Genomic DNA, 11,331 nt, shown 5'->3' on the forward strand with positions numbered 1-11,331 from the left:
TGTACAAGTGCACCTCCTCTCTCTTGCCTAGCATCATGCTTAAGCTATCATCACCAAATCCACTTTCTGTTTCCTAACTCTCCAGACATTGTATTTTCCTTTCTATCCCCCCACAAAGTCTTTGTCAGGCCCCTTCTCTCTGAGCTCTATAATTTTCTCATGTCCCTCACTTACTGTTCAGATTTGTTCCTTCTCCTTAATTTTTTTTGGCTCTTCTCTTCTTCACTAAGCTTTTACTCTCCTTATTTTGAACTTTAAGACAGCTTATAGTCTTGTTCCCCTTCAGCTCCACTCAAATATCTCTCTTGGCTCTATTTGTATTGCAAAGGCATTCCACCCTTTGGATTTTCCTACTTGCATTTCCATGCTCCCTACTTTCCCAATTAAAAACTTGATGCATTTTCACCCTTTCCTCTTGAACAGTGCCCTGGACTGCAGATAACTCTTCACTACTTAAATGTGCAAGAGGTGGAGAAACAGGCACTGATTTATAGAAACACATAGTCAAATTTGTAGTCTTTAAAGGAGGTTAATTGTTGTTTCAGACTTTACACCATCTTTGAGGATTTGCATGGATCTGGACACTTCAGAACAGAAATGCAGTTGTTTATTGGAAACTCCCCAATACCAAAAAATTTCAGTGTCTCTGCCAGTGATGATGTACTGATTGAAGTGGGGATCCAGAGAGCAGACAGCAAGCTCAAGGTGGTCCTCACTGACTGCTGGGCGACTCCAACTAATAATTCAGTGGATCCCCTCTCATTTGCTTTTATCAGCAACAGGTACAGCAATGCCACTTGCAATTAGCATGTGCCATACCTTAGATCTTCCGTGGTGCTGACTACTAATGTGTTATGTTTTAAATGCCTTTATGTGTGTTCTCATCATTCACATACACTGTCCCTTACCATTCTGACTGGTCACACCTTCTTTGAACAAGGAAGGTAGGTATGAAAAGAAAATGTTTTCAAAGGGTAATGTGGTAGTTACTTGAGTTTGGTTCTCTTGCCCATAGTTTTGTAAAGGAACTGTTCTTTTGACCTGAAGAAACAGGTGGGTTTGGCAGTTAATAGTGAAAGAACATTGAAAAGTGTGTGCTTTATCTGTTTCTCTGTGGTTCAGATATTACCAAGAGCTTATGTGAGTCTCATCAATGAAGGTGTAGGTTAGTTGATTCCTATGTGTTGTAACTCACAGACAATATTAATGCAGCCTCTGGTAAAAGAGGAGTTTTGTTCCTGTCCGGATCCCTGATCTCACCCTGATGTCATATTCCCTGGCCGCAACCGCCACCTTAAAATACAGGCTAGTCCGTTTGCTCGGTAACAACAGCTATTCCTTTTAATGTGATGTTCTTTCACTTTGTGTTTGGTAAAGTTAAGTTTAAATCCTTCTTTCTGTCACTCTTCCCCTTCTTTTCCAACTCTCCAACCACGTCTCAAATCTCCTGTTCTATTTGAATACTGTGAGAATAAAGCAGCAAATAGTCCCTTATCACCCCTGCGCTGCTGGAGAGTTGCTTCGTGGTGGGTCTGGCTGCAGCTTTTTGAAGGAGCCTTACAACCTGAGTTATGTGCTATAACCACAACACGCCTTCTATAGCCCTAGCTGCTAGGTATGTTTTCTCTCTTCCTTTTCAGCTGTCCCATCCCAAATACGTACACCACACTGCTAGAGAATGGGAATTCAAGCAAAGCACAGTTTAAGATGAAAATTTTTTCCTTTGTCAACAATTCTGTGGTTTACCTCCACTGCAAAATACGTATTTGTATGGAGACACCAGGAAGCACCTGCAGGACGGTAAATATTTTGCTCTGATATGCTGTTTTTCTCTGACATGCCATATGCAGTCCTGGTATGGAATTGAAGTAGTAATGTTTCCAAACAGGGTTTAAAATAGCTCTTGAAGTTTTCCTTCATTCTGTGCTGAGATCAGGAAGGAATGGGAAAGAACTACAACCATATGGAAGTGTCCACCTTTCTTCCTGTTCCTCATCCTTGTAGTTAAAAGCACGGAGCTTGCACAGAAATGAGGAAATCAAAGTTGGGGAACCTGAGGACTGAATCTTATGCCTCTGCATAGGGGTGGCTATAAGGCAATGAACAGAAGTCACAATGAGACAGGCTGTTCAGAAATGTGTCAGCTCAGATGGACATGTCACAAAAAAGGGAGCACCCATCTTGACAGTGTCAGCAGGAAAGTCTGAGTAAATTGATTTGGATGTTTTTCTGTCCTTTTTTTTCCCCTAGAGATTTGCTTATCCAGGTGAGAGTTCAGGTGCCAGGAAAGGAAGCTCAGTGGCATTAAGATTCTAGGGTTGTGACTCTAAGAGAGTTTATTGCTGCTTTTTAAAACCCTATTGCTTTTCAAAGCAATAAACCAAGCAATGTTCTGATAACAACTTCAGTTTTTAATTGTCTGTGCTCCAAAGCATTGCTTTGTTTCTTTTTGCTTCTAATTAAGTGATACACACTGTTTCATCTAAAAACATGTTGCTACCATAGAAATAAGAAAAAATAGGTTTTGCCAGTGGCTTTTTTTTTTTTTTTCTTTATAGCAGAAACACAGGAATTCTGCTCTCCCTCTCCCAGCCTTCCTGGCTCTTTTTCTATCAAGGATGTTTTCATTAGCAGTTTGGTGTTTCTCCATTGTTTAACGCTTTCCTCTAGCTCTAAATAACTCAGTTTAAGCCCATTATAAAGCAAACAGTCTCTTCCTAAAAGATTAAAAATGGCTAGCAGAAGATACTTGTTTCCTTTCTCAAAGTAAAAAGCTTCCTCCAGATTAAAAAAAAAAAAAAAAGTAGGAACGGGAAACACAACTGACAGATGGAAAGATGGCTCCAGTTTTCACAGCTGAATTTGCGTGTTAAAAATCAGTGCTTCAGCAACCCCCAGCCTATGCCCTCCTTTGGAGGAGGTGGTGCCCTCCCTGAGTTCACTGTGTCCTCTGCACAGCTGAGGAGGGACATGGTGGTGGGTGCAAGGCAGGGGAATAGGAGGGGTGGGCAGGACAGGGAGTGTGTGGGCTGGTATGGCTGCTGTAGGGAATCAAACAGTTGCTTTGCTAGGAGCTGCTGGGTTTGCTGCTAGAGCAGGCTTTAGCTGTATGGATTAGAGTTTAGGAACATGGTTAGCTAAAGGACTGGCTTTGATCTTTGATCACGGACAGGGATCCGTGATGGGGTAATTCTGGTAGCCCAAGATGAGGTTTGATTGAGATTGAGATCTGCAATAAACAAGGCACAACAGAGTTAATCAGTGAGGCCCTCTTCTTTCATATATTCTATATTATTAATTTCTACATTATTCATATATATATATATGAGATATAGAGTTCTTTCTCCTATGCAAAATTTACCCCCTATGAAAAGTTAGTGAATTCAGTATCTTAGACTGAGATTAAAATGTTATGCGGAGGCGGCAAGTACTAGGCATATCTACACAGGATGACAATGGCTTTTACAAAGAAGGGAGGGGGGAGCTGCAGGACGTGCAAAGATCAAGGAAAATTGGAGCAAGAACAGAGTATACTTGTGAGATGGCTGGGAAAGTGCCCAGGGTCTGGGATCTGATCCTCTGATCTGTTTACTACTCTGGAGAATACTGACTTGCATCTGGGCAGATTTGCTTCAGCTCTTTGCCCACAAAATTGAGACTTATGTCATGTATTATTTCTTCTTACCCTGTCTTTTATTCCTTGTTTTCTTCGCAGAAGAGAGTAAGGTGCTCTAAAGTTTAGAGCTGAAAAAAATAGATAGGCTGAGGAGCAATGTAGTAAGAAATGAGTAAGAAACATGACTTCGAATGGGAAGAGGAGCAATGTGCCACCACCAGGCATATCTTTGGTGGAAAGTGGCTGCTCCATGGCCATGTGGAACCAAAAAATCATTGACATCAGGGAGCAGCTGGGAAAGCTATTCGAGGGAAGGCCAAAGTCGCAGCTACATGGGTGTTTTTCTGGGGGCTGACCCAGGAGAAGACACTATTGGTGACAGTGGACTGTAGAGGTTTTTCAGTGTAACCAGGCTGGTAACGTCACCGAAATCAGGAATAAACCTCTTAATACCAATGTAGCATTAAGAAGCAGGCATTCTCTTTATTGCAGCATTGGATGCACGGGGGATAGTTCCACCTAACATGCATGCTGTATGTTGCATCAGTCAAAGCTTATATCCCCCTGTTACATACACATGCATTGAATTTCCCGGAATTACTATACATATTCATTCTATTTCCTGGAACTAATTATCGTTGTCTGAGGCCCCTGATAACAGTAACACTGGTGAGCATTCTTGTATAGACAAGCTGGTAACCCTTGCACTTCCCTTCTTTCTTTTGCTGATTATAGTATGGTACTGCAGTTTCTCTGTTTTTATGTGTACTTCCAGGAGAGCTACAGTATCTTTTGGATAAACTCAAGAGGCTACAGTTCCCATCAGAGACCTTTAGGTTGAAACTTAAAACAAAAAGGTAGCAAACAGACTGAACGGTGCTACAAAGGAAGGGTACAGAAGATGAGTGTGCTGTGTGTTCTGCAACTGCTGCTCACACAAAGCTAAAGCAGCTAATCCCCAATATTTCACAGGGCAGGGCTTTCAAACTAGTAGCTCCCAGATTAGTAGTTCACATGTCTCTCCAGATTTGTGCATTGCTTCAAAATGACACACAGCTTGGCAGGGGCTGAAAGTTTCTGGTGCTGGTTGTAGTATCTGCTGTGCTGTGTAGAAACATCCAAATGAAAAGGTTTGCAAAACCCTGGCATATAGAAATAGTGAGAATTTTATTCTCCCATAAGGCTTCCCTAAAACAAACAGAAACTTAATGAAAAGAAAGAGATTGTCTTTGTGAAATGTCTGTTCACGGCAGTGTTTTCCGGTGTGACTAATTACAGATTTTATACTGATGTTGCCCTAATGCCATTTCTTTTGGACTTCCATTTGGTGCTTATTTCAGTTTAACAAAGCATAACATTAAGAAACAAAACCCCAATGAATAAGAATAGCATTGGGCTTTCACATAATCATCAGAAAGCTTTGTATTTTTAATTAGTAAGCCATATCACTTGTTGGAGTTTGAATTGATTGTTGCAGAGATGCCATGCAGTTCGATCCCTGAAGACTGGTGAAACCATCACTACGTACAGAACATCCTGGGGACCCCTATGTAAATCGGCTGGTGAGTTATGAATAGATGCTTACAGAAAGGGGACACAGAGTAACTATCATTTCAAGACTTTTTCACTGGCAAAGGAACCTGAAGACCTGTGACACAAGGTTTTCATGCCCCTCTGCATATTTTTCTGAGGAGCAGGTGTTCTTACTGAAGTCATGTGGCAGTGTGGAAAAGCATGTGCCCTTCTTGGTGAAGTGACTGTCAGATTGTCAAGAGGATGTAGAAAGGAAGAGGATAAAGTGCTTCTTGTAGCTATTTGCACAGGGTAGCAAGTACAACAGCCACAAAATCAAACAGTTATTACAATTGTAAAGTGTGAAAGCAGCTTGAATCTTTTAGATTGCAATCAGTTTTTCAAGTGTTTACTCTACACTGTTGTTAGACTGTAATTATATTGAGCTCTTAAGTCCGAAATCAGAGGAGATAAGAGACTGTATTGCTGTGTTTCCTTAGACTCCCTGGTATTGACTTCATTACTACCGTGAGGGAAAGTGGCAGAGCACAGCTGATGCATAGCACCTTGGTTAATCTGGTGGAGTGGTACAGTACAGGTTAATAGAGAGCGATCACCAGCACTGTGTACAAGCAAGGTCTAATTTGTTATGCCTCTGCCTCTTCTGCATTTACCCCGAGTGATGTTTTCAAGGGCACCTGCGGCCTCTAACATTTTCAGTCATTTGGCCTCCTCCAGCCATTTGCATTCTTACCTTATTAGCATAAAACACTCATTGAGAGTGTTGTTTGTACACACCAATATCAGAGTTTTAACACATGGCTACTGTGAATAGACGGAAGTCACCCCCTTTCCTCCTGCTGGTTGCCTGTTTTTCCAGTCACTTAATGCTCTTTTGACTGTGGTGATAAGTTAATGCTGGACTGTTAGTGAGTTTAGGATATTTTTTTCTCCCCTGCTGTCACAGTCACAATGTTCTTTCGGACCTAGAAACTGGCTCTGACTTAGCATATTGTATTTTTCTTCCATTATATGCAAGTATTAGTCTGTTAGAATAGGCCTTCAGTGTTCATTTCTGAATTAGTTCTTTTTTTAAAACTTAGCAATTAATACAGCTTTCTTTGTACTGCACTTACATCAAGTAGATCTCACTCCCGTTTTCACTGGAGACCCCAATGCATTTCTAATATTGAAAAATGGTCATTGCACAAAAGGAACTCTGGTGAGGGGAGCTTTATTTGGGTTGTACTACATCGACTCCTAGGCAAAGGTGGCACTACTAGATGTTGTTTCTTATTTCCAATTTGGATACTCACATTGCATTTTAAGCATGAGGCTAGACCTAGACAGCGATATGCATCTCTGTGTTGAAGGAGGCAACATGAATTATGATGTCAGGTAAGCTGCTGCAGTGAAACATGAAAAGAGCTTTAACTGCTCTGCTTGTACTGCTTGGCCACATGCTATAGCAAAGACCACTGATACATGTCCTCAGGAAGGCCTGTTCTGTCTGTGTCTGGCTACAGGCTGCCATTTCCACTGTGCATCTTCTTTTTTATTTCTTTGTTTCATACTGAAATTCAGAAACAAGGCTAAATATATTATGCAACACTGCTGTAGCCTGTCTGCAGGGGGTCTGCACTTGCATGTAAAAAGAGAACTTGGACTGTGGCTCACAGACCTTTCCATGAGAATTACCCTCCCCAAAAGGCTGATTCACTTCCATATCACAGCTCTGTGCTTCAACATGCACATTCGCTAATTTGTAGGCAAGGCTTGTTTCTTACCCCAGGAGAAGATTTAGGAATTTCAAAGCTTTTTTCTTTCACCTCTTGCTTTTTTTAGCATCTGATATGAAGAGAGAGAAGGAGGCTGGGATGGGAGCTGGATATATCATCCTTATTGCCTTTGCTGTGTTTGGTTTTGTGCTGGGAGTTGTGAGCCTTCTCATTTTCCAGTACCAGCGAAAGATGGGAAGATACAACTTCAGAATCAAGTCTGACAACTTCAGCTACCAAGTGTTCTATGATTAGTGATTTCCAGGTTACCAGATGTAAGTACTGAGTTACAATCAGTTACTTTTTTTAGCTATTTATCTCTTCCTGAAATGGTTAAATACTTGCAGATGAGTATCCTCTATTTAAGGGTATTTGAACCTTCTGTCCTGTTCGCTGTGGGTGAAGGTCATAGAAGTAAGAACGAAATTCCCAGTATTCTTGCCTGTTTTCAAATGCTGCAGACTACAGAGGAGGAAGACAGACTTCTCTTCTTCATCTTCTTTCATGGCTTCGGTCTCAGTCAGAGTGAATGACACACCACTTTAGAAGAACACCAATAACCATTTCCAGAAAAAGCATATCACTTTTTGATCATGGATTAGTATAATAAAGGAGAGAAACTTTACCACTCTTTATAATTCAGCAGCTAATTTGCTTCAGAAGTTATCCCCTTCTGCAAAAGCTTGGGTTTAATTTTTTTTTTTTTTGGAGGGGGTGTTTTTCAAGAAAATAGTGGGGTGTTAGACCTTGAGCTTGAAATATTGATAATGCATAAGCAGTGCTTACAAGTGCATGCAGAGAATCTGAAAAGGCAGCTCTGAGGAGTGTTAACCAATGCCACATGCTCTGTTTCTGCAACTTGGGAATTTAACAGTTTACCAGAATACCATAGGATTCAGCACTTTTTCTGTAAAATGAGTGTGCTCTAGCTGCTCACCACCATTTGTATGTTTGTTCCTTTAAGAGGAAGAGAGATAGGTGAGAAAAATGGCTTGCTGAAAAAGAATACCTAACATTGCTTCACAACTCAAGGATGTTTACTGCAGATCTGATTGAATTTCATTCCTGGGAATAGGCTTATTTGACATTGTTACCAGAGTTAGTCAGTAACTTTCCTGATGGAGGCCTCATATATGACAATGCAGCTGCTATGACCACAGTAAATTCACTAGGCTCATCATGATGGTATCTACAGATAATTTAGTTTGCTTCACTAAGTACAATAACACATAATATATATCACAGAGAAAAGACAGGGAAGACTGTATCCCAGCTATTTACTTGTAAAGTCTTAAATAGTCACTATTAGCTCTATTTCCCCTAGTCTTACATTATGGAGACCACCCTCTGTAGTCGTCTATGGACAGCTCCTAGGAGATTACTGTAGGTGAGGGTGATGCTCTGATTGCTTCCCAAAGGCTGGGCAGGGCTGCCTGTCGGGAGCCCAATGGGAAGGTACCCAGCGCTCCTTGGTACAGCTCCACTAGCTGTACAGTTGCATCTGTGACACAGGTCCCACTAGGGAGCCATAATCCAGCAGAAAGGGCGTATCTAGGTCCATTAAATTAAAACCTGTATATGAAGCCTCTGAATCTCTGCACAAAGAGAAGAATGGCTTGTCTTCATTCATCACTCTGCTCTCATGAGTGGTCACAGGTGATTGCAATATTTGATAGTAATGGGAATTCTGGAGGTGTGCAATGAGGTTGTAGAATAAAGGATATTGTCAGGCTCATAATGCTTATACATCATGTTGGAGTCTCAGCTAATGGCTCTTTATAGATGCTGGAGCTACTCAGCTCTTTCCTATGTATTTACTTTCTTTGGAAGGTAGTTAATTACTTTTCTCAATCATGATTAGTTTGGTTTTCATTTTTTCTAGTTGGATCATGTCTCATCACATGGAGAACTGAAGCTTGTTTTCACTCAGCATTTCGATGGTCATGACTGCAACACTGACTCTTCCAAATTAATGTCGCATATAAAAGGCTTCTATCCCCTTTTTTTTTTTTTTTTTTTTTTTTTTTAGCAATCTGGCTCTTCCCAGTGTCCTAAGAACTATTTGTGACTGCAGCTCCAGGTTGTAATGAATTTTGGCAGTTTCTTCCATGGATAAAATAGAAGGGAAAAAAAGACTTCATGGTTCTCTAGTCAAGTTCCAGGATTTGGCTCTCCCACTGTGCCACATTGCTATGTGCTCATCTTAGCATCACTTGTGCCATCACTATTGACAAGCTGCATGTTTCTATAATTATTCCAGGAAGTAACTCAGCAAACCCTTACAGAGATCTCCTTTTCAGTTGGTAATTCACTATTTACTTAAGGTGAGGTTGAAACTCATTGCTGCAGCAATGTTGAAGACCTAATTGTGTAACGCCTTAAGTATACAGTAGCTGGAGAGCAAGTATTTGATTTGCCACCAAATAAAGAAAAGGCACCACGAATCTGGGGCTTAACCTACTCAGACTGTTCTTCAGCGTGAGTTTTGAGATTTGATTGTAAATTCTTTAATCAACAAGGACTCAGTGAAAAAAAAAGAAAGAAAAAAGAAACTACTTTTGCTACTGGCAGCCCATGGTTTTCCAGATAAGTCAATTGGTACCTACATATTCTGTTTAATTAGACCACAATGACTGTGCAGTCAAGCCACAGAGTATGCTTGCTGCCCACCTAAGTGAGAGCACTCCAGTTGCAACAGAATAGTTATAAATTTGAGCTGAATTTTGCCTGGCTGCAAGACCCTACCATTAGTACAGCAGCAAAGGCTTAGTTTACATGCTCCATTGGGTACAACAACAGTCTGTTCAGCTGGATAAACTGGAACAGAAATCTTTTGCACATAGTAAGCACCCCCTGCAGGACTCTTTCCCAGGGTGCTCTTCTTTACTCTGCTGCCCCAAACCTCCACTTCAGTGAGCGTGTTAGAAAAGGGAGAGTAAAGCAGTGTGCTAACTTGTCCCCACCACCCCTTGGTTCTGATTGCTTCATGCATGCCTCCTACACAGTGATAGTCTGCTGTGTCTGGGTCACATGTAATTCAGTAATTTACAGTGAACAAGCTAATTCCTCTTTAAGCTCAGTGGACACCATTATAAATAACTCTTAGTGGAAATTGTTCATTAACTTGAACTCTTAGTAGGCATAGCATTTAGGTACTGATTTTTTGGTACAGAACAGCATTGGAAAGCTGCTTTTCTATCCCACTAGTCCAATTTCTGTTAGGTAATAAGATTACTGGGTAAAGGACTTTGTAATCTTAGAGTCTGATGAACAAAACCATTAGCTTTTTATTATGTAGGAGTCTCTTAACTTTTGCTCAGTTTGCTCTCAAATATATAATGTGTTTGCCTTTGGCACACAGTGAAAGGAAAAACTATTTCACTATAAATCTTTTTCTAGTTTTTAGTACTTACAATCCTGAACTGCTTGAAAGTGACAGGACTAGAGATTTGCCCATTGATTACAGTGAAGCTATGTCATTTACAGAAGCTGAGCACTAGTCTTCAGGATGAAACACAAAACAGTAGCTTGCATTTGATACCTTGCATGCTCAGCAGAAACTGCTATTGTGACTGAGTCTGTTTAGCGGAGTTTTGGTGTCTTAATAAAAGCACTCTTGTAACTTACTGTTGACTTTTGTACTGTTATATTTTCCTTTTATGATTTAGTCACAGGTATTACGATTTGCATTGAGTGGATGTGGCAGCTTCTGAAGAACTGTTCAAGTATCAGTATAGTGTTCAAACATCACTCAAAACACAATACATGACATTATCCAAAGATCAATGGACTGCGATTACCAACAACTATGTATGTACACTTACTAAGGGTCTCTTTCTTCAACATTACAAAGGAGAAACATATTTGTAGTTTTATGCTTTGCAGCAAAGACAACCAAAGGAGTATTCAACATTCCCCATCCAATAATAGTTCAATTGCAGCAATGCGGTGATTCAGTCTGAAACTAGTTTCACACCAGCCTCCCTGGGCATTTGATTTGTACAGTTCTGACAGCTGCTGCAAAAGCAGCATATTCAGAACTTACCCTCAATGAAGCTTACCCTGAGGGCATTAGTGGACTTGTCTGGACTGAGTGTGAAAAGCAGGGAAGAGCACCAGCACTTGCTCCAGATGCTTCCTTCTCATCCCTGTGCAAAAGTGTTGCACAGCTGCCACCCATTTTCTTTGTCATTTTTTTCTGTGCTATGTTTCAGTGGCTAGCAGTCACTATTTTCTCAGCACTGTGTCCTTTTTTTGTCTCCTTTTCATGCTGAGGCACAGAACAGATTGTTCAGCTAAAGTATCATAGAAACACAGAATGGTTTCGGTTGGAAGGGATCTTTAAAGATCATCTAGTCTAACCCCCCTGCCATGGGCAGGGACATCTTTCACTACAGCAGGTTGCTCAAAGTCCCATCCAACTTG

At 40.8% G+C, this 11,331-nt stretch overlaps 1 protein-coding gene across 1 annotated transcript in view; it reads left to right on the top strand.

Annotated features, from left to right (window-relative positions):
* Positions 1-10,532, top strand: part of UMODL1 (uromodulin like 1) — a 57,174-nt gene extending 46,642 nt beyond the window's left edge. The window contains exons 18-22 of the mRNA XM_087758906.1: positions 546-782; positions 1,641-1,800; positions 5,094-5,178; positions 6,974-7,181; positions 8,789-10,532. Coding sequence (XP_087615032.1) covers positions 546-782; positions 1,641-1,800; positions 5,094-5,178; positions 6,974-7,161 — 670 coding nt within the window. The 3' untranslated portion in view covers positions 7,162-7,181; positions 8,789-10,532. The remainder of the gene's footprint in view (positions 1-545; positions 783-1,640; positions 1,801-5,093; positions 5,179-6,973; positions 7,182-8,788) is intronic.
* Positions 10,533-11,331: the final 799 nt, after the last annotated feature.

This window comes from Nipponia nippon, unplaced genomic scaffold, assembly GCF_047370975.1.
Source record: "Nipponia nippon isolate SJK-2023a ecotype South Korea unplaced genomic scaffold, ASM4737097v1 scaffold_2, whole genome shotgun sequence".
Taxonomy (NCBI): Eukaryota; Metazoa; Chordata; class Aves; order Pelecaniformes; family Threskiornithidae; genus Nipponia; species Nipponia nippon.